The 24,032-nt window shown below is 34.7% G+C and overlaps 1 protein-coding gene and 1 non-coding gene across 2 annotated transcripts in view; both read left to right on the top strand.

Moving 5' to 3' along the window:
- LOC124540373 (transcription factor EB) overlaps positions 1-16,620 on the top strand; it is a 153,054-nt gene extending 136,434 nt beyond the window's left edge. The window contains exons 2-13 of the mRNA XM_047117873.1: positions 4,529-4,631; positions 5,341-5,448; positions 6,397-6,498; positions 7,374-7,505; positions 7,807-7,978; positions 8,575-8,816; positions 10,207-10,329; positions 11,150-11,264; positions 12,931-13,055; positions 14,214-14,322; positions 15,516-15,590; positions 16,260-16,620. Coding sequence (XP_046973829.1) covers positions 4,529-4,631; positions 5,341-5,448; positions 6,397-6,498; positions 7,374-7,505; positions 7,807-7,978; positions 8,575-8,816; positions 10,207-10,329; positions 11,150-11,264; positions 12,931-13,055; positions 14,214-14,322; positions 15,516-15,590; positions 16,260-16,420 — 1,567 coding nt within the window. The 3' untranslated portion in view covers positions 16,421-16,620. The remainder of the gene's footprint in view (positions 1-4,528; positions 4,632-5,340; positions 5,449-6,396; positions 6,499-7,373; positions 7,506-7,806; positions 7,979-8,574; positions 8,817-10,206; positions 10,330-11,149; positions 11,265-12,930; positions 13,056-14,213; positions 14,323-15,515; positions 15,591-16,259) is intronic.
- On the top strand, positions 15,399-15,469 carry Trnag-gcc. Its single transcript has one exon. It is a non-coding gene; the product is annotated as a tRNA-Gly (tRNA).
- Positions 16,621-24,032: the final 7,412 nt, after the last annotated feature.

The following is a 24,032-nucleotide window of genomic DNA, read 5'->3' as shown; positions in this document are numbered from 1 at the left end:
GTACAACAATGCTTCGTTAGATGTGGAATTATGTTGGTAAGTCTAGGTATGTATTCGTAGGATTATTAATAGTTTCCGCTGAGTATTTATCTAACATCACTCTTTATGCAAAGGTGTTGTTTGAAGCTAGTGGCGCCTAGCGCTGTAATGTATTCCTCTAACATAATACTTTCTGTTCGTATTCATAAGATATTCCTCTCTGTATAAGACATATTGTGTTGTCAGTATATAAGCGTACCTGTTTTCTCGTATATTGTTTCATACGGTCGACATTCGTGCGTCAGACGAACCTTGACCGTTAATTGAGTCAATATGATTGCGCGTGCGCACCTGACACGCCATTTTTGCCCTTATTTCGCTGCTGCTAATAGAAGGCTTAGAAATTATAATTGCTTCGTCTGTTACATGATAACTAATTGAATATTACGTTTTTCTCTAATTTAATTCATTGTATTGATTGCCTGTATAGTAGAGTAGTTACTTAATAAGAATGCAAATTCTGAGGCCTTCAATTCATTTTTTTTTATTTATTGTAATAAATAAATTAACATAAGACAACATCACATACATTACTCTGATTCCAAAGTATGTGTTATGGAAAGAAGTAACGCTATCACAAACACCCAGACCCAAGAAAACATAGAAAAATAATGATAATCTACATCGACTCGACCGGTAATCGAACCCGGGACCTCGGAGTGGCGTACCCATGAAAACCGGTGTACACACCATTCGACTACGGAGATTAACAAATTTTGGTTGTATTACTATTAAGTAACATATGACTACGAAATTAGAAGTAAGAAAGTTTATGTTTAAGTAATTATATGAAAGCCTTGTGACTTTTGGTCATGGTGTAGTAAAGAACCAATTACAACTTGACCACTTAGGGTGTCTACTGACTTTCTGAGGCAGTTTAATATCTTCGGTTATTTATTTGTTGATTGACTGGGCGATATGGATGGAATCTGGAATGAAAACGAGGCCACTATCGTCCTTCTTCCGTTATTATGTATGCAATAAAGAATATTATTTATGTTTATCAAAACCGTTGCACTTACCTTTTAATATGTCATAAAAATAATCTTAAATTAAATCAAGTCGCTGTCCTTTCTAAAAGGACAGCATACACATAAATTATCTAAAAAGACTCGAAGTAGGTTTCAAAATACGTAATAAAATTTAAATAAAATCATTAAAAACTTTATTTATAATAATTAATTGAAGATAAAAGAAATTATGTGCAACATTTTTTTATCGGACTCCAGTTTGTTGATTATAAAAACAAAGGAAACATTTTTATGATACAGATAGGCATACGAGTAAATGAGCTACCTGATGATTAGTGATCACTACCCCATTAGACAATGGCGCTGTAATAAATATTGACAAATTTATGTCAAACAGTTTTTGAGTTATGAAGGGGTCAAAAGTGGCTCCAAATGGTTCGTGTAAAATTACACACGGTGCTACTCGCCAGTTCTGTTACCTGAACTTAGCTGACACGCTACCGCGTGTCTAGATTGAGCATACCTTACCAACGCGCCACCAAACATGGGAACTATGATAAAACTAGTTATAACGGATTTGAATCGCGTATATTAATTATTTTTGACATCCCGACGTTTCGAGCACTTTACACCGTTCGTGGTCACGGGTAGTATTTAAGACAACATTATGGGAACTATAATGTTAAATCCCTTGTGCCTGTAGTTTACACTGGCTCACTCCCCCTTGTAATCGGAACACAAGAGTAATGAGTGTCGATGCTGTTTGTCGACAAAACTTCTGTTGAGTGGGTGGTACACAGACGAGTTTACAAAAAGCTTTACCACTATCATATGAAAATGCTCATGGAAATTTTCTGATGCTTTCACTCGAAAAGAACACACGGAACTCGTGTTCTTCTGTTAAAATTCCCGTGTTATCTGAGGCATCTCTGTTTATGTATACATATAGTTGGTTCACGTTCCGTTCAACTTAATTTAAAATCAAATTATGATTATAAGCATACGCCGTAACTCAACCCGACGCGCAATAGCGTAATGTTAATTATTAACGCCGGATTAGGTTTCTATTAATCAAACTCGACGATTTTGTTCACACAATTATAGTACGACACAACTTAGATGTAGCGTCGGCAAATTCAATAAAATCGCCATTCGACGCTATCCGTCGCTATAGATTCTCGCGTCAGTTCAACCTGAGAAAGAAAGTGCTTGTAAATCGACGTGTGAAATTGACGAATATATTACGTCATATGATATTACAAGTTATTACGTTCGTGTAAAGATTATATTCGCATAAGAAATAAATATTAATAATTTGAAATAGCGTACGTAATTCGGATGTGATCTGTTTTAAGAATTTTACCGATGCTACATCTAAGTTGTGTCGTATTATACATACATACTTTACTTAAAAACCTCTACAAAGAGACAAGTTAATGAGAACTAGAAAAATAATGTCACGTCAAATTGAAATCGGGTGAAATTGCGGAGCACAGCTGCTTTCATAATCACATCATATACTAAGACCTTTACTAAAACGCGCCGCATAATATGGTATAAATTTTTATGTATAATTACTAAGTACTTAGTTATGCATTCAAATAAAACGCATAATTTATTAGGTTTACTTAGGTATACTATAAACAGTGAAAGAATGAATCAAAGGTTGTGTAATCTTTGATTTATTAAAGTATGTATAGTGCCAACATAACAATTAAAATAAAAATATATATATTGCAAACGTGTAAAATGGTTATAAAAAGAAATCCTTAATTTGTACAATTTATCAATCTTCGATAAGAAACAGAAAGAAACACTTCAGACCTGAGAAGAACCATACACACTCAGCGATATATATAAATGTTGATATGTGAGAATCTATCAAATATCAGGTGGTCAATAGACAGGCGTTAATACGTGTCGGGGTCGGGCCCGAGCTGAATATTTATTGGCACTTTAAAAACAAAACAGGCTGTCCTAACGCCGATTGAATGCTGATCACTTGTGCAACCCATTATTTTGGGTATTTATTTTGACAAGTGCAAATGGCTCATGACATTGTTGTAATGACAGCCGGAGAAATTTTGTTTTGTTTAAGTTTAGTGACCTGACAGATTACAGCTGCCAATAATTGTGTATGTGATAAAAAGATGCGTTTACGCGCGCGTTTTCTACAGCCGTACGTCTTGAAAATCAAAGATTTCATAATTACTTCTATCAAACTTGGTGGTAGGGCTTTGTGCAAGCCCGTCTGGGTAGGTACCACCCACTCATCATTTATTCTACCAGAAAATAACAGTACTCAGTATTGTTGTGTTCCGGCCTGAAGGGTGAGTGAGCCAGTGTAACTACAGGCACAAGGGACATAACAACTTATTCCCAAGGTTGGTGGCGCATTGACGATATAAGGAATAGTTAATATTTCTAACAGCGTTATTGTCTAAGGGTGATGGAGACCACTTACCATCAGGTGGCCCATATGCTCGTCCGCCAAAAAAGTAGAGAACTGCGGGATTAGTGTGACAAAAAATCCGTCACACATCGTGGCACATTGACGATGTAAGGAATAGTTAATATTTCTTACAGCGTCATTATCTATGGGCGATGGTGACTTACGGGCCATATGCTCGTCCGCCAACACCATAAAAAACCATAACACCATAAAAACATAACATAACATCATAAAAAAACTAAACTTACACTAATTTGAGACAATACTGAACTGTATTAATTCATAACTAACAAGTAGTCGCCAGCGGTTTCGCTCGGATTTCAATGTTGGTTGTCATGTGTCATGCAAAATAAGTACCCTATGTCCTTTCTTGGAGATCAAGTTTGCTTCATACCAAATTTCACTAAATTCGGTTCAGCGGTTTGATCGTGAAAGAGCGACAGACAAACAAACAGACAGAGACATTACTTTCACATTTATAATATTAATATAGATTACAAATACTATATTCTGCTGATGAGGACTCATCGATCTGTGTCGCACGTGGAACTGGCGGCTCGCAGCATCAGCGATTCCCCTACATTCGTCTCATGTAACACTGCTATTGTCTGAAAGGACGTGTAAATAAATAAAGATATCAGACATATTAAGTTATTTAATAAAACCTTAATTTGTTTTAATGTCTTGTTCACGATACTGTACTGTGATAACGTCGAAATATCGAACTCCATCATAAAAAAATAAAAAACATGGTCAATCTCCCGTTTTAAATAACTTTTATAATAAAAATAACCATGTTTATTTTAAATCTTAACTTAAGTCTTTGTAGTGGAGCGTACTGTCGATTTCCGATATCTTGAAACCTGATAAAACTTTTTATTGATCAGATACAAGGCCTGAAACCTTTCATTGGTCAGATACATGGATCTGAACCAAAAATCTCAGGATCTGCATTTGTTTAGGAGCTTCTAGGATTTTGTAACATAAGCCACCAGTCAAGATCATCTGATCTTGACCTCTATTTTTGGTGATCCAAAAGTCATGGAATATTTATCTTTTGTTGCAGTCCGCCCACATTCAAGACCCTGACGCCGACGTCGCGTACTCAGCTCAAGCAACAGTTGATGCGAGAACATGCGCAGGAGCAACTGCGCAGAGAATCATTACAAGTGAGTTGTAGCCTTAAGAAAAATTAGTATAGTGTACTTAGTTCCTACCGAATATAAGTAGTGAGGACTGTAAATGTTATCGATTGTTGTGTCCCGAATTGTTCACAAAGAAATGATTTAAATTTTATAACTGTTCCAAATCGAAATTCAAAATAAAATTCAAAATTGTCGATTCCAAAAAAAAACGTTATATAATATTGATAATGCTATTTCAACTCGATTTTTGACTTCAAAACAATAAACAAATAAAAAATCAGTTGAAAAATAAAGAAGTTATAGAATTGTATTGTCTTTAACTTTTATATAATCTATATGCATACACATATCATACAGTGTGTTATTTATGAGCACATATGTCATCACTATATACTTTACTACCACTTCCCAATTCTTAACTAAGTATTTTACTTTAATTTCGATATAAAATATGTAGTATTATAAAAGTATCGACATTTTCTTTAATATTATAATAAAGATTAATTTTATGTCATACTCAAACATTTTATTGCAATTGATTGCCCTTTCGCGAAACATAATTTTTATCACCCACTTAAGTATAAGTGCCAAAAAAATTATCAAAATTAATTCATTCATGACATTCTGGATGGATCTGTAGATCGTTAAATAAAATCTCACTGTTGGGCAAAGATCTGATCTCCTTATGACGAGAATTTTTTGAATGATGGTGGTATTTTATGTACAATTTCAGGCACAGCAAGCAGGTCAATCCAAAGACAATGAAGATAAAAAGAAATCAAGTCCGACGGACGTCCCGCGGATCACGCCACACGTGGAGTTACCGCCACAAGTGCTGCAGGTACACTAATCTTAGCATCTATTATATATTGAGTTCTATTCATAGTTATATATATGATGTCCTGATCAATTTCGCCATCCATGCTACAGAAGAGTACGCAAGTGTATGCAACAGCCAACAGAGATGTGCTCTCTAAGATGGAGGGAAGTCCTTCTCATATTCCAATAAGATGGAAAAACCGATACGACCAGAAAGTTCAAATTCAGGACCAATGGGTTTACTCCCAACTTCCAATGTTGGACGTCTGAGGTTCTGTCAGAATTACCCAAAAATTTTTTACTGACTCGATCTTGGGTTTGAACTTAGAACCTCGAGATATGTGACCTTTTATCTAACCTCTAGATCAAAAAAAAATGTCGATGTTTAAATATACATATATTAGGAATTACTAAACTTTTAGGTAATATAAGTCATAGATAGGTATAGAATGGGTATCTTTTATTTTGAGATAAATTTATGACTTACTTAGATTAAAAAAGTTATGAGCTAGTGAAATAGTGTCGAGAGTTATGACATTAATAAACCATGTAAAGTTTGGCACTTACGATAACATAGTCCATCAACAAAGGACCTCTTAGGATCTCTTACTTAAGCTATCCTTTTTTATCGTTTACATCAGTGCCCATGTTAAATTAGAAAGAGTATCAATCGTCAGGTACATCCTTGATAGGTAGAGAAGTAAATAACAAAATGAATGATTAAATTACTTTAAAATTTTGTAGTACAGCTGTTCATATCAGCTTCAGCCATGTTTAGCGTTACTGGTCAACTTACAAGGGTGATGTTACATAGTCGTTAACCTTTCTCAATAAATTGGTTAACAAACTGAAAGTCTCCTCCACAAAAAGAGTCTTCTAATATCCGAACCATTTCTTCAGATTCTTGTAGTCTATTGTTTTTTTTTTAATTTAGATTATATAAAGCTATTCAATAATTAATAATTTCCAGGTGCGAACAGTTCTGGAGAATCCCACCAGGTATCACGTGATCCAGAAACAGAAGAGCCAGGTGCGTCAGTACCTCAGCGAGTCTTTCACACCACAGCCGCAGGTGATTTATCTAAACACATACAATTCAAAATATTGGCAATGTTTGTGTAAATGAAATATATTTTACTGTTTGACAAAGCGTTGGAATATTTGGTAGAAGTAGTAGAAGGAAGAAGTTATTCATACGGTGCCTAACTAAAAAATCTGCCTATCTATATAATAATTATAAAAAATATACTGTTATGATACCTATGGAATATGTTCCAATCTTTAGCAGAAATTATACCCTGGTTATCTAAGCTACTTGAAAAAATTCTTGAAAATCTTTAGTAGCAAGTTTAACTTAGCATAACCGACGCTATTACCTGATTGGATAAGTGGCTAGTTACTACCAGCTTATTGGATAATCTACTACCATGCAACGTCAGTTAGCAGTGTTTTAGAAGATACAGGGGAACTCATAACTTACGTTGACATACGCGGCTACTAATTGGCATAACTTGTCCGCCTGTTCCAAACTCAAATTCATGTATGCACTACACTTACTTATTTATTGTTAAATCAAACACTACAACCGGTTTGGAAAAGAAAATACTCAGCGGGCCTTTTCTTTGTTTATGTTTTTATTTACATATATAATAACATAATTGAATAGTAGTTATTATAATGGACACGTATGTATGCAAACACAGGTGATCTCTCTATTCTCTTACTTTTATAACCCGGTGGGAAGGCTATTTGACGCAACTGGTAGAAATGGGGGAGGGGATTACTAGTTATACTTATTTTCCAAGTCAAAGTTAACCCTTTCCATATTTAAAATTCAAGTTCTTGCGGTGACTTTAAAGACTTTAAAGCCCAATCCTAAGCTTAAACAATGACCTTATAATCCGCAACCTTACAAGACCAATGAGGCATAATAACATATTTTTTCAGGTCGCAGGCGCCGGCCGAGGCGCACCTGTGCAAAGCGCGCCAGAGCTTGGCACGCGAGCACCTTCCCCTGACAGAGCCTCCTCATCCAGTCTCTTGAGTCCTGGAATTTGTTCTGCGGGTGCTAATTCAGAAGTAAGTTTTGTTAAACTTGGATAAAACCTCTTTATTTTGCTCTTAATTTCTTTGCGAATATCGAATTCTTATACTAGAGACATAATGAAGTCCATACGATAATATGCTTTAGTAAATTACTCAATTCAGGTATCATATTTTATTCTATACCATTCAGCAGTTCCAGATTTATTCAGTAACAAACACCCAGACACACGAAGAATAACATTCATAATATTCTTGGACTATGATTATGATTATAATTCTCAAATGAATAATTCTTTCTAATCTTCTAAGTCCTATTATTCCATTTCGTCTTCAGGCAGACGAGTTCCTAGAAGACATCTTATCCCTGGACAGTGGAGCTGGCCCTCTGTCGTCATCAGAGCCGGCGTCCACAGCCAGCTCCGTGGCGGGAGACTGCGCACTGCTGTCCGATGCGGACATGCACGCATTGGCGAAGGACAGACAAAAGAAAGACAATCATAATATGAGTGAGTATTACGTATTCAGGACATTTAGGGCATACAAATTGTGACGTAAACATAACAAGCACAAATATCATGGTAGATAACAAATGTCCATTCCAAAGTACAGTATTAGTCAAGATGATGTTTGGACAAATCTGTACCGGAAAAACCGAGGTCTTTGTCTGTTTGTGTAACTTCTCTATTGCGATACGAACTTACTATTTTCAAAATTAAAACTGATTGTTAATTAAAATCACTTATTTTATCACAAGATTAGGAGTAGATTCTTCCGATAATTACCACAAAATTAAGTATAATACGACATAACTTACATGTAGCATCGGCAAAATTTGTAAACCCCATCACATCCGAATTAAATGCGTCTTCAAAATCATCAATATTTATTTATTTCTTATGTCAAAATGGTTTTTGCGCAGGTGTAATAATTTGTCATAAAAACTAGTAAATTTGTTAATAAACCAAATAAACATACACTGATTTGAGAATATAATACCAAAGAATTTTTACTATTGAGTTCCATCCATAAAGCTGAATCATAAATAATCCAGCTTTTCAATTTTGTATACCATTTTCATCAAATATACCCAATACATTTCCAGTCGAACGCCGTAGACGTTTCAACATAAACGACAGGATAAAAGAACTCGGTACCCTTCTGCCGAAAACCAACGACCCGTTCTACGAAGTCATCCGCGACGTGAGGCCCAACAAGGGGACGATCCTCAAGAGTAGCGTCGACTACATCAAGTGTTTGCGGGACGAGGTCAACAGGCTCAAGCAGAGCGAGCAACGCCGGAAGCAGATAGAGCTACACAACCGGAAACTCATGCTCAGGATACAGGTCGGTTTTTTTATTTTTATTTTTATTTAAAATACAACATCCACAGGCTCGCAGATGCCCGTGCCTTTTTTTACATTTTAAATAAATAAATAAATAAATATGAGACAACATCACATACATTACTCTGATCCCAATGTAAGTAGCTGAAGCACTTGTGTTATGGAAATCAGAAGTAACGACGGTACCACAAACACCCAGACCCAAGACAACATAGAAAACTAATGGTAATCTACATCGACTCGGCCTGGAATCGAACCCGGGACCTCAGAGTGGCGTTCCCATGAAAACCGGTGTACACACCACTCGACCATGGAGGTCGTCGTTTATATTCAATTACATTTTGGCGTTTTATATTTATACTAAACATCAGCAGATCTTCGCTGGTAATCATGATACAGGTCGGTTGGGACTCCCACTTCCGGAGAATTATAGAACTCTTGATTGTACAAATTGGGTTTCGTTTGAGAGGGAATGTCTTAGTTCTAAGTACATGGTGCTTATGGTAAAGGTATGGTGACAAAAAAAAAATCAAAATCAAAATCAAAATAAACTTTATTCAAGTAGGCTTTTATAAGCACTTTTGAATCGTCATTTTACAATTAAGTGAAGCTACCACCGGTTCGGAAAGTAGATTATACCGAGAAGAACCGGCAAGAAACTCAGTAGTTACTCTTTTTTAACATTTAAAAAATACAACGTCATGTTAATTAAATACGATTATTTCAATTAATGTATCCTGCTTGGAAGTCAACAGGTATTGACTTCACGCTTTTTTATCATCTACAAAACAAGAAAAGACTTGTTGTTGTGTCGATATAAGTAGAAGTTAAGATTCTCACGAATAATGAATATATTTATTTTGATGCGTTGTATAGGTTATAGTAGGTTACAAATTGCATCATTGCAGAACTTTCTGATGTTAATGTAGGTCATCTACAAAGTATGGGTAATATTTCTGACAGTGTTAATGATTGTGGGTTTCTATTCATCAATAGGTTAACCTATATGAACCTGATCAACATATATTTTAAATAAATAAATAGGTGCATATAGCGATCAAATCAAAATATACTTTATTCAAGTAGGCTTCATTTAAGTGAAGCTACCACCGGTTCGGAAAGTTGTACCGAGGAGAACCGACAAGAGAATCAGTAGGTACTCTTTTTCAACATTTAAAAATACAATCACGTTAATGAAATACAATTATATATGCAAGTAACTTATCCTGTCTGGAAATCAACGAGTATTAATTCCAAACTTTTTATCGTCTGCATAACCTTGTAATAATATGCCATCTTAACCAATGTGTTTGTTACAAACGATTAAAATTTATGGAACGGCAAAGTTAATAATGTCTGTGGAATTTGATTACATGTGTGCGCGTGCGCAGGAGCTGGAGCGTCTGGCGCGGCTGCATGGGCTTCCGCTGGGTGACGCGTGGTCGCCACAGCACGACGACGACGAGGCCCCCCGCCCCGCGCCTCCCGGGCCCCCCGCGCCCCCCGCGCCCCCCGTGAGTAGGCCTCCTCCAAGAGAACTTTTCTCGCAACCTAATTGCCTATTTGACAATGGGACAAATGTGTCAATTATTGTAATCGGTGTATTATGAGTTTGTATATGGTTATTTATTGACGAAAGTTGAAATAATACTTCATTTATTCGAAATTTTTTTCAACATCTGTCACGTGACAGAAAGCGCTCCGGATTGGCCGGGATTATGATGAAGTCACTTGCTTTTTAACCTTGATTGTCTACTACATGTACCACAGATTAAAATACAGGCGAGTGACGTCACCGACCCCATTGTGACGCCTTATTGTCCAAGTAGTGTTTTCAATATGGAATTTTTAAAATGAGTCGGCAAATATGTACTGCGTTCCTTAATCTCTACTAAATAATAACAAATGGCCTATTTAATACACTAATTAAATTTGGAACGAGTGATGTGCCAAAACAGAGTGTGTTAAAATTTTCTTTCTGTATTGGCAGGTTTCCTTACAAAATTTTGCTGCCCTACAGGACATGTTGTCGACAATCATACAACAACAACAACATCAACCTGTAAATACCCACTGCTGGGTTAAAGGTCTCCTCTCCCTAGCTGTTCCAATGCGGGTTGGTGGAATACACATGTGGCAGATTCTATGAAATTTGTCACATACAGGTTTCCTCACGATATTTTCCTTCACCGCTGAACACAAGATAAATCATAAAGACAAATTAAACACATGACAATCATACCTCTTTTTATTTCATTGTTCTCATGTTTCATTTAACTGTTTAATTGTTTACTATTTGAGTGTATATTATTAAAAAAAATGTTACTTTTCCAGGAGGTAGTCCTTCCTAAAACTGAACCATCGCCGATGATGGAGCTCAGCGAACCTCCCCCCGATCTCCTGCGGGACACGCCCTCCGGGGAGGCGCTCTCCGCCCTGGACGCACTGGGTTAGTATCTACATAATCATTAATAGCATTGTAAATATAATTGCACTTATATTCGCATGGTAATTAAAACGCACATCATCTAAAATCGTTCTACAAAAAGAACAAAAATAAACGAGATAATTTTATTATACTGGTGTATGTATATTTTCTTGGTGGTAGGGCTTTGTGCGAGCCCGTCTGGGTAGGTACCACCCACTCATCAGTTATTCTACCGCCAAATAACAGTAGTCAGTATTGTTGTGTTCCGGTTTGAAGGATGAGTGAGCCAGTGTAACTTCAGGCACAAGGGACATAACATCTTAGTTCCCAAGGTTAGTGGCGCAGTGACGATGTAAGGAATAGTTAATATTTCTCACAGCGTCATTGTCTATGGGTGATGGTGACCACTTACCATCAGGTGGCCCATATGCTCGTCCGCCAACCTATACCATAAAAAAAAGGTATGTGTCAACTGTTGACCATTTTCCATAATACTAACAGTATATACAATCAAAACAAACATACATACAAACTTACAAATCATCATCATGATCCTGCCCTTATCCCAATATTATTAGTGATCGGCGCAGCATGTCTCCTTCCATACGTCTCTGTCAGACGTCATCTCACAAGTAACATTATTTCTGACCATATCGTCTTTCACACAATCCATCCATCGTTTCCTTGGTCCTCTACCTCTATATCCGTCCACATCCATGCTCAAGGCTTTTCTCACAGTATGTTCCTCATTCCTCCGCATTACATGCCCATACCATTTGACCATTTGACGACCTCCATGGTCGAGTGGTGTGTACACCGGTTTTCATAGGTACGCCACTCTGAGGTCCCGGGTTCGATTCCCGGCAGAGTCGATGTAGATTACCATTAGTTTTCTATGTTGTCTTGGGTCTGGGTGTTTGTGGTACCGTCGTTACTTCTGATTTCCATAACACAAGTGCTTCAGCTACTTACATTGGGATCAGAGTAATGTATGTGATGTTGTCTCATATTTATTTATTTATTATTTATTATACCATGATAGCCTTCCACATAACTTCTCAGTTATAGGTGTCGCTTTCAAACTTCCTCTTATGCAGGGCCGTATTTAGGGGAGGGCAACCGGGGCAACTGCCCTGGGGCCTCCACATTAGTGGGGGCCACAGTTTTCAGCAAGTTAACTGATATAAATATAATAATGTTATTATTTATCATTTTAAAAGTTACCAATACAAGCAAATAAATCATAGCTTACTGATTGAAATAAAAAAAATAATTAATTCATGATAATATAATTATTAGGTTGTTCATGCTTCTGTTTGTCTAGGGCCCCCACTGCTTTGTGGCCCGGGGGCCTCCAGATCTATAAATCCGGCTTCATTCCTTACACTAAAAACTTACACAAATATACATAAAAATCAATCAGAGATCCTCCATTTTACGTCGATTAAAAACGTTTTAATAATGATCTGATTTATCATACAATTATTAAATATTATCAAATATTTGATCCATTTCGTATATTTAAATTGTATGTGTATGTAACACTGTACACCTCTTTAATGCAGCACATTAGCGATCTGAAAATTAAATTAGATTCAATTATCATTGCAACCTGTCCAAAATAAAATATTTTAAGTGTCTTTGAAGCGTTTCCAATTTATTAATATGGACAAATGTTCCTTTTCAGATGGTCTCAAACTCGGTTCCTGTTCGCCCCTCAGTCGTGAGGAAGGCCTCTCACTCAGCTGCCTTGAACCGGACCTGTGCCTCGAACCGGTCACCGACCATTTGTTCAACCACAAGGATGTAAAGGTGAGACTTCCATTATATATATCCAGCAGATATACACAGCTAAATTTGGAATGTGAGTGAGTCAGTGTAATTACTGGTATATGGGATGTAACATATGATATCTCATAGTTACCCTCGCATATTATGTCTTCTTAAGGTAATATATAAATAAATACTAACATTACTTATACTGTTATATATATCGGTTAAATCATAGCGAACGATTCATACTAATATTGTACGTGATTTTTTCTAAATTTATTTCTCATAGGTTTTTATTGTAGAATGACTAGCACGCCATCTCTTGAAAATTTTTTGTACTTATTCAGAAACAAACTCCATGATTCTTTCCGTCTGTTATTTATAATTGATTATTTGCTTGTAAGAATGTTTACATAACTATAAACGGGCTTGAGTCAAGTAGGGAGTAATCTTAAGAAATCATTGACAAGGCAGCATTTAAAATTTGCAGTCTTCTGTTAAAGTATATAGACGGATCCATGGCAAGTATCAGGTATAACTCTTGTGGAAAATGATTGGACACTTTGGTGTTCTTTATTTTTCATTGCATTTTTATTACTATAGATAAATCGGCTAACTTAGATTTTTATTATCATTGGTTTTGTATGTATATTAAATTATCAATAGGAATGGCAATTATAATTTTTGTCCTTGATTTTTTTTTCTGTCAAGACATACAATAAAGTAAAAAATATTGAAACTTTATTATGAAATGGATTGAAAAATTAATTATTTTAAAAAACTAAGTAAAGTAACAGCCTGTAAATTACCCACTGATGTTCTAAGGGCTCCTCTTCCATTATGGAGACAGTTTGGAACATATTCCACCAAGCTGTTCCAATGCGGGTTGATGCAATGCACATGTGGCCGAATTTCTATGAAATTAGACACATGCAGGTTTCCTTACAATGTTTTCCTTCACCGCCGAGCACGAGATGAATTATATACACAAATGAAGCACATATATATATAGTGGTGCTTGCCTGGGTTTGAACCCGCAATCAAAGGTTAAGATGCACGCGTTCTAACCACTGGGTCATCTCAGCTTACTCTACAGCTCACAGATTGAATATTTTAGAAATAATTGACTACTTAGTCTATGTTTGGTAGATATATGCATTTTTGGTGAATGTTTAATATTGTATATGTGAATGTCAGATGCGCCTGTCCCCGACGCCGGGGCTGCTGGGAGACGACGGCGCCGTACTCAACCTGGCCCAGATAGAAGACCTCATGGACGACGACTCGCACAACCCCGTCACGCAAGGTACGACAGCAGCCTGTACATTCCCACTGCTGGGCTAAAGGCCCCCTCTCCCTTTGAGGAGAAGGTTTGGAACATATTCCACGCTGTTCCAATGCGGGTTGGTTGAATACACATGTGGCAATTTCTATGAAATTTGTCACATGTAGGTTGCCTCACGATGTTTTCCTTCACCGCTGAGCACGAGATGAATTATAAAGACAAATTAGGCACGTTAATCAGCGGTGCTTGCCTGGGTTCGAACCCGCTATCGGTTAAGATGCACGCGTTCTAACCACTGGGCCATCTCGACACTTTACACGCAAGGTAATCAAAGCCATATTATTCGATACGAGATTTTATAGATGATAAAAAAACGCGTGGAGTTAATACCTGTCGACTTCCAATATATCCTATATTAATTTGAATCATTGTATAGTGTATAAAACACGAGCGGCCATGTTGTGACGTCAGATTGGCAGAAACTGACACTTCAATATCATCTGGCACTTTGATAAATATATATTCTTGAGTTTTAATGCTAGTATTTGTACACTATGCAGCAAAGATAGCGATTGTAATTAATTTAAAATATTAATTGCTGTCAACGTTTAATGAGTGTCTTGTATATAAACTGTTCTTTATGCAAGACGTTTGTGTAACGTCACCAAAATGACTGACAGCGATATTGCATTGAATTATATTTTTTGTGACTTTTTATAAGAAACATCAACACTTTGAAAATAATTTTTCAATCATAGTAAAATGCCCTATTGACTTATCTTACTATCGAGTTCAAACTCTAAGCTCCGATGACCATACCGGACCGGTTTCCGATGACCATATATTGTGAGTGCAATCATACCCTGACTCTTAACCAGGATTGGTTCCAGTTACAAGGAACTCTTCCATGCTTATCAGCTATCGTTTTTATATTTTTTATGATTTTTTTTTATTTAAAAAATAATTTCATTTATTTTTAAAATAAAACCTCATGTATATACTATCTTATCTATCTGTTATCTTATATGCTAGAAATAAATACTAATTAATTTACATGTATTTTTAATACATATCTTAAATTGAGAATCATAGTACAAGCATCGGTGGTTCAGTGGTAGAATGCTCGCCTGCCACGCGGGCGGCCCGGGTTCGATTCCCGGCCGATGCAAGTTTTTATTTTAGTATCTTTTTTTTAAAACGTCCTCCCTCCACAGGCGACCCTATGCTGTGCTCGTCCCCCACGGCGCTGGGTCTGGGAGCCGCGCTACTTCACGTCGACCTCACACATGGTGAGCCCTCTGACCAACACACTAAACACACTTCATCACAAGTCAAATTAAAAGACAAAATCATTATTCAATTTTCTCTCGAGTGATGCTCGATTTTCATAATGGATTTCATCAAAGTAGCTTAATTATTTATACAATTAAACAGTGTTAATTCCTGAGCTAGCTAGAAAACACGTTTGCTATTCATCGAAGACACATTTACAATCAATCTTTGTCATTATGATACATATATAATATATAGGACTATGACATAGATATAACAGATCATAAGTTATATTTGTTACTGTATAATTATTATGATGAATGAAAAAAAGTTGATTTTTTGCGTATGATACCTAAACTATAAAAGATAGAACTATAAAATGTTCTAACTCCGGTCCTTAGAGGGCATAATGGCCTCCGACCCTAAGAACCTCATCAGATTCGTGGCTGATGTTGGTCTGGCTGAGGTGTTGTGATCACGAATTCGAGGTTTATCACAATAGATCCAAGCGCCGGTTGCAGTAATTCTTCAAATGTGACCGTGCCTCAGCAGTAGGGATATTAAAAGACTGATTATGAACCGTTATCTACGCGGGCGACCGCTAGTAATTAATATAACTGTACAACCGGTTTTGTAATTATAAAAAATTAAATGTTCTAGAAAATAACTTTAATAATGTTTTCACCCAGGCTCATCACTCCTATCCGAGAACGGGATGTCTTTGGGCCTGGGCGGGTTGGGCCTGGGCCTCGGGGAGGGCCTGCCGCTGCTGCTGGGGGCCACGCACGCGCCGCACTCCCCGCACGCGCACCCGCGGCCCTGCTTCGACATGGACCTGGGGGCCTAGCGGCCTGCCTAGACATTACGATAAGACGGTAATGTGATATTAATGAATTGTGATCGATTTTACTGGATTTTTTATTTCCATCGAATGTTGAATACAATCACTGTTACAATCTGAACTACACAGTGCAGTTATTGTTGTATATGTTATATTATATGATATACAATTATCGAATTGGGTTTAGGGCCTTAGGAAATTCAAAAGTTTTAAAAAATCTTAATCATATATGTTCATTTTACAACTATAGTAACATATTTTCTATATGTTACAATTCAAGTAAAAATTTTAATAATCCATTATATATTTCCAAAAGGTATACTTTCTACGGTACTGTTAAACACTTCACTATCGAAAACTTTTTACAAATACTGTAAGATCTTTTATGAGTTACATAATAAAAATTCTGCTGCTTAAATGGATATAATAATCTTTAACATACAACAAAAATAATAATCATAATATGTTGTATGACCTAAGGCTCTATGTAACTTAAACCCACTACTGTTAATTGTTATATGTACGTTGTTGCATCGTTTCTGAATACTATATAAAAACATATTGTATATTTTACAATTATACAATTAATATATTTATAATACAATACGTATACAAGGTCAAGTGATATTTGACAATAATTTTTGCTATACAACTGTAATGTCATATCTAAATATGTATATATATATAAGCCAAGGAAATGCCAAAGATATAATATATAATGGTGCCATTGTTATTCTGAAGGCAATAAAAAGTAATTCTTTCGCATTTCTTGAATCTAACTTAGCACGTGATGTTATTTTGTTTATAAAACTTGTATTTGAATGAAATTTAACAGGTAAAGTCGATGTGATAGATCAACATACTTATTTGGACCTGTTTTAATGTCAGTCTTTGAATTTAATGTAACTATTAAATATATGACTCAGTCAATTGTAAGGAAAATTATACAAGAAAAAATTTCCTTATTTATAAATATTTTCTAGTTATTGAGTTAAACATTTATCTCTTTCTAGCATAATTGCTATGTCGTTTGAAAGAACAAGACAGCATAGTTTAACTCATCACCTCTTAGAAGTTTATAAGAGATGCTGTTTAATATGTGTTTACTCTTAAGAGTGCTCACTGTAACATGTAATATTATAAACGTGCTATGAATGCCTTTGTAAAGAAAATATTCTTCGTATTAAGAAGTATGAGACTTGAGGCTTTGTGCAATTTGGTCTGACTGGGTGTCACCCGTCATATATTACACTGCTAAAAAACAATACATAGTTTCAGTAATTTTGTTTGTCAACTATAGGCACAATGGACCTGACATCTTGTATTTCAAGTATTAAGAAACTTTTAATACTTACAGCCTTAATATATCTGTTCGTAGTGGTGACCACTTACCATCAAGTGGCCCATATGACATGATGGTATATACATTTAATACGTTTATAGCACGTTCATGATATTAATAGCTATACAATACTTTAAAAACGCAATTTATTATACTACTAATGCCATCTATTGACACGAAAACGAGTTACAAGTTTGACAGTTAACAAACAGTTCAAAATGGCGTCGTTAGTTCTACTTGCGTTCTCCAGGTGAGTTAGTGGCGCTGTAGTGTTGATCTTCACGTCTGCGGCCTTGAATTAAATTAACAATTTGGTTTTTCCTAATAAACTATACGGTCCATCTTACGTTTTTTTGTAGTATTAGAAAGAAAAAAAATGTTTATTGTGTGAATATTGAACATCGAAATTAAATGTCCTTTGCTCCGACTAGGAATTAATTTTTTGTGAGGAAATTTGATTTTCTTAATAAATAAAAAAAATACAACTTAGTTTTGTTAATTCGTATTTTAAGTATTTATGTTTTACGTTCAAATGAATTAGCACAATTTTTAAATTAATATTTAAAATACGTAATCATATTTATTATACATGGTGCTTTATATTGAAGCATTTTTTAAATATATTTAAATAAAAGTTGATATTTTATATATGTATTAGTTTTAAATGAAACTGCGCAGCTTATATAATTGAGACTAGAAATAAGTCAGAACCGCTTTGACTCAACGTGACTTAAACAACAGTCACTTATATACAAGGCAAATAAAAGGACCACAATATTGAACATATATAATATATAAATATAATATAAAGTAAATGTGATAAAAAAAATATATTTTTAGATGATATTTATATATGTATACATTTGTAAATAGTTTGTTATGTACCAATGTGCCTTCTTAGATATATAAAATCATGTTTTATACTAAGTGTAAATAAAATGTTCCTCTTTATCACACTGGTTACTCGACACTTGTCACACTAATTCGTTTATTTTTAAACAAAAAAAAAATGTTTCATATATTTCCCTTCAAGAGCTATTAAGAGCTGAGATGGCCCAGTGGTTAGAACGCGTGCATCTTAACCGATGATTGCGGGTTCAAACCCTGACAAGCACCGCTATATATATGTGCTTAATTTGTGTTTATAATTCATCTCGTGCTCGGCGGTGAAAGAAAACATCGTGAGGAAACCTGCATGTGTCTAATTTCATCGAAATTCATTGGAACAGCGTGGTGGAATATGTTTCAAACCCTCTCCTTAATGGAAGAGGAGGCCTTATCTCAGCAGTGGGAAATTTACAGGCTGTTACTTTACTTTACTTTTATATTTCCCTTCAACTCAAGCAGATATTGATTTGAATAAAATCTGTTTACTTCAATCGCGTATAGATGGCGCCACTCCAATGATATTAAAATCATCGTTTTTGGTCCTTTAAATTATTGACTACAATTTTCATGTTAATATTTCTTATACAATTCATAACGGATCTTGTTAAAAAATATATATGCTGGTTATGATATAACTATACAGTTACATATGTATATTAAAAAAAATATTGTATGAATCTAAGGGCTAATACTAAAAGGGCCTATATCAATAAAGTTTACTATTAATTAGAGTGGAAACAATCAACGGATATGATGTTTTATATATTGTTGGTATTAATGATGAGTTACGTCGTTTTAACACAAATAAATATATTATTGTTTTTGACATAAGTCCTTTTAGCAATAGGTCTTAGATTCAATGTTAATGTCGTTGAAATTATACAGCGTGTTACAATGTTATGTCATCAAGAACATCCTGTATACATATTTATTAAAAAAATGGAATTGTCGAACAAACTATGATTGTTATAATATTAAATGAATTACAATGTTGCAATAATTCGTATAATTATAAAATTAAATGAATCGTTTTTGTTATAATTATAATATATTGTTGCGTCGTTAGCTTGTGCGGTGTGTTGTTCGTATTTCGCTCGAATTTATATATAATTTACATTTATTTTTATAAAGTTTATATATCGATTCATTTATTTTTAAAATCGACACATCTCACAAACTGCGAAATGTTTAAATGTATCATTTTTTACATGCTTAGATGAAGTAGAAAAATTCAGTATTTGTCGTGTATATTGTCATTTGATATTCACCTTTATTGTTATGTCTTAGAGTTTAAAATTGAACTGTCGAGCGAAGTGCTTCATATTGTGTATGAATGTTATTTAATATTATAATATGAGATTATGAGAAAATATTGTTGAAGTACAAAAGTGAATTACAGAATTTACAAGAATACCATTCGTCTTTCATTGTATGTTTTTAACCCCCCCTTATATGTTATATTAGCAACCCCCCCTGCTATAGTAATACTAAAATACTTACTACAGAATTTGTTTATTTACGACATCACATTAGAAACTTCTAAAATGATCAGTGTTCCTTTTCTATATTGCTCATTTTCTATATGCAAATACCTTTCTCTTAAATTACTCAGTGTTTTAAAATAAACCGCATCAAAATCCGTTGCATAATTTTAAGGATCTAAGCATACATAGGGACAGACTGCGGTAAGCGACTTTGTTTTATACTGTGTTATAATTAATAGAATTAATTTAAAAAGTGTGACACTACAAAGTGCCAGTACTTATATACTAATATTATATAAAACCTTTTTCGAAATGCATTGCACATTCAGGTTCAGACTTGAAGGATGTTGTAGGATAAAACCTTAACTGAAAAAAAAGCTTATTCAATTAGGTTTTACAATTAGTAGTAGAGCTTTATACAATTTGAGTAGGCGTCACCCACTCATGAGATATTCTACCATCAAATATTAATACCCGGTACTGTTGCGTTCCAGTTTGAAGGGTGAGTGAGCTAGTGTATCTACAGGCACAAGGGACAAAACATCTTGGTTCCCAACGTTGGGGGCGATGTAAGGAATGGTTAATATTGCCTACAGTGCCATTGTCTATGAGTGGTAGGGACTACATATTCTTTCAGCCACCCAAATTTGATGCAATTTTGAAAAAAATAAAAACAGCATACTTTTATAATGTCTAACCTGCTTATATGAATTCTTAAAACACGAGCAAAGACGCGTACACCTGTTAGTTTAACATACATAGTATGACTCGCGTTGATGTACGCCGATTATTGAAAGTGGAGGGGTGTGTCTTAGTGAAGTAACAGATCTTTAGTACCTATATAGTAGTAAGTTTATTTTATTCAAATATGATTAAAATCGTAATTCTGAGATAAATCAAAGTAAAGTGTGATGGGCATGTACAGTCAGAGTTCTCAAATTCATTCCCTTATCAAGTCTTAAACTCTCTGGTACCTTTTGAATCTAAACATCGAATCATTGCGACGCAATATGTCATTCTCGATCTGTAAAGCTGATTATCGCTCATACTGAGCACACGAAAATAGATCTTAAGGTGACGAACCTTTTCTTACCCCGACTGTACAATCTAACGAGGTCCGAGAAGAATTGACAAAAACGACCGTATCTATTTCGTAAGTATTATTAAAGAACTTATCATTTACAATTTAATTTAACGTATAATTGTAAACTACTTGAAAATCATCAACCAAGTACTAATGCCATGCGTTTTTTATAATGTATTTGTTTATTTAAGCGACTACTTCGGTAAGCTGCGGGCTTGGATTATTTTACGTCTAGATTCAGTGCCGTACGACAAAAAAAAACAAAAGAGGCATCTTTACTATAAATAAATAAATATGAGACAACATCACATACATTACTCTGATCGCAATGTAAGTATCTGAAGCACTTGTGTTATGGAAATCAGAAGTAACGACGGTACCACAAACACCCAGACCCAAGACAACATAGAAAACTAATGGTAATCTACATCGACCCGGCGGGAATCGAACCCGGGACCTCAGAGTGGCGTATCCATGAAAACCGGTGTACACACCACTCGACTACGGAGGTCGTCATGTCATGTCACTATGTTGGTGTGACGTCATACTATTTGTGAACAGCTGTTGAACACAATTTTTATCGACGCGTTCTATCTAGATATATAAAAAGTCCAAGGCTGACAGGCTCAGCGAGATAAAGCAAGGGTATGCTATATTCTAATTCTAACTTTAAATCTTTAAATAACCTCACAGTAGTCTGAGATGTAGTTGCCCTAGATTTGTCCTGAATAATGATATCCAATTGGGAGAGCGTAATAGCATAAATGACTGTGCATTTATGTGCAGGCATACTCGCGTCTTGTGCGTAGTCCTACAATGCACAGGTTAGTGTTCCTTGGGTGGCCATGGTCAGCTAGGACATCATTATCATATTAAAAAAAATAATTTATTAACAAAGTATAGTAAAAATTGATATTTCTGTTTCATCTGTTATCCTGGATGTACAACAATAAATGATTATTTATAATAAACAGATCACTTCTATTTATATTAATTAATTAATTTTATTCATTAACAGCCGTCTATAATCCTCGGAGGCGGAAAACTAATTTTGAACCCAGGTGAAACCGAGTGAAGCAGCTAGTTAAATATAATGTAATTGTAAGGACTAACAATTATTTATCATAAGTATTTACTTATCGTTCAGAAAAATAATTAATAGTTTAATATGCCAAGTACGCTTTAAACCAACGCTATATAGAAAAGACGAATAGAAACGATGAAAACAAATAAAATTGTTTGACAAGTTTTAGTTTTAAATTTTTATATATATATATCATTTTGTAAGAGCAATTATTTTTATTTTCACATGGTTGCACAGCCAGCTCTCATTTATTATAAAACACAGATTTTACGTAAACGACACCATGCAAATGGCGTCGCTGCACCGAGGGGGACTTCATTTAAATTTGAGGAAAAAAACGCAAACTATATCGCTTTTATCAATCTTTGTAACAATGAAGTGGAGGCACAATGTGTGTAGGGTGGGCATAACGTGGTCGGGACACTGTTTGTCGTAGTTAATGTTTCATATTACGTTGGAAGGAAAGTTCTGTGGTATTTTAAACAAGCTATATGATTTCATTTAAAAAAATATGCATTTAATATTAATCTATAATATATGCCCCGTTATTTGTAACAACTTGTTGCCATCTTTCCGGTAAATTCCTAATGAAAATAAACTTTATTCAAGTGGGCTTTTACCAGCTCTTTTGAATCGTCATTTAAAAATAAAGTGAATCTACCACGCACCGGTTCGGAAAGTAGATTCTACCGAGAAGAGCCGGCAAGAAACTCAGTAGTTACTATTTTTCAACATTTAAAAATACAATTATATTAGCTAAATACAATTATATATATGTATGTAATGTATCCTGCCTGGAAATCAACAGGTATTAATTCCAAGCTTTTTTATCTATCTATACGTATACAACAGAACTATTTATATATTTATTTATATTTATATATAACAGAACTAACCTAACCCAACCTTATAAAACAGTTTCGAAATATTTACATGATACGCCATCTTACATACAGTTACGGAAAATAAATTTTGTAACTGTAATATAAGAAAAAATAAAATATTATTGTAAGAACATTTAATTCTTTATATATTTTTTAAATTACACAATATTTTACTACACACAATACAAAATTTTATAATAAGTAAATTATAAATTTATTTAAAAACTATAAATTGTAACGAGCAATACGATACTATCCATTTAAAATGCCTGTAAATGAAATTAATGTTTATTGATTCATTTTATTTAATTCAATTATAATAAGCTTTTAGATATTTATAAAATATATAAAAGATAACATGTTACTACATATAATTAATAATTCTTATATTTATCATAAAAGTAATACGAAATCATAAAAAATATTAAAATTTTTATCCCAATATGTAATCCTCACCGTGGTCACAGTATATTTAAATGCGTGCGCACGCGCCGCCCTGCGTTAACATTTTATGCAAAAACGCAAATTTTATCGAAATTTGAAACGCTCCATTGTATGCAAGGCCGAATGAATAAAAATAATCGTCGCTAACTTCATTTTTAGGGGAAAAATGCATTTGGAAAAGATTCGGTCATTATTCTAAGCAGGAGTGTGTCGTATCGTATAGAATTAACGACTCGTTTTTATGCAAGCGACATTTTGAATTAATAAGGATTTTTGCGTGGTCAAATGGGGTATCGATTGTTGCCAAACCGCTGTGCCGTTGAATAAGTTGTAAACTGTAACACTGCATGATTTTTTTTCTTATGTTCATATTTTTGTCCTACTTTAAATATTACAAATTGAGTTTTA

Source organism: Vanessa cardui, chromosome 25, assembly GCF_905220365.1.
Source record: "Vanessa cardui chromosome 25, ilVanCard2.1, whole genome shotgun sequence".
In the NCBI taxonomy this organism is placed as follows: Eukaryota; Metazoa; Arthropoda; class Insecta; order Lepidoptera; family Nymphalidae; genus Vanessa; species Vanessa cardui.
The sequence above is the reverse complement of the archived record's forward strand: the minus strand, read 5'-3'. Positions and strand labels throughout refer to the sequence as shown.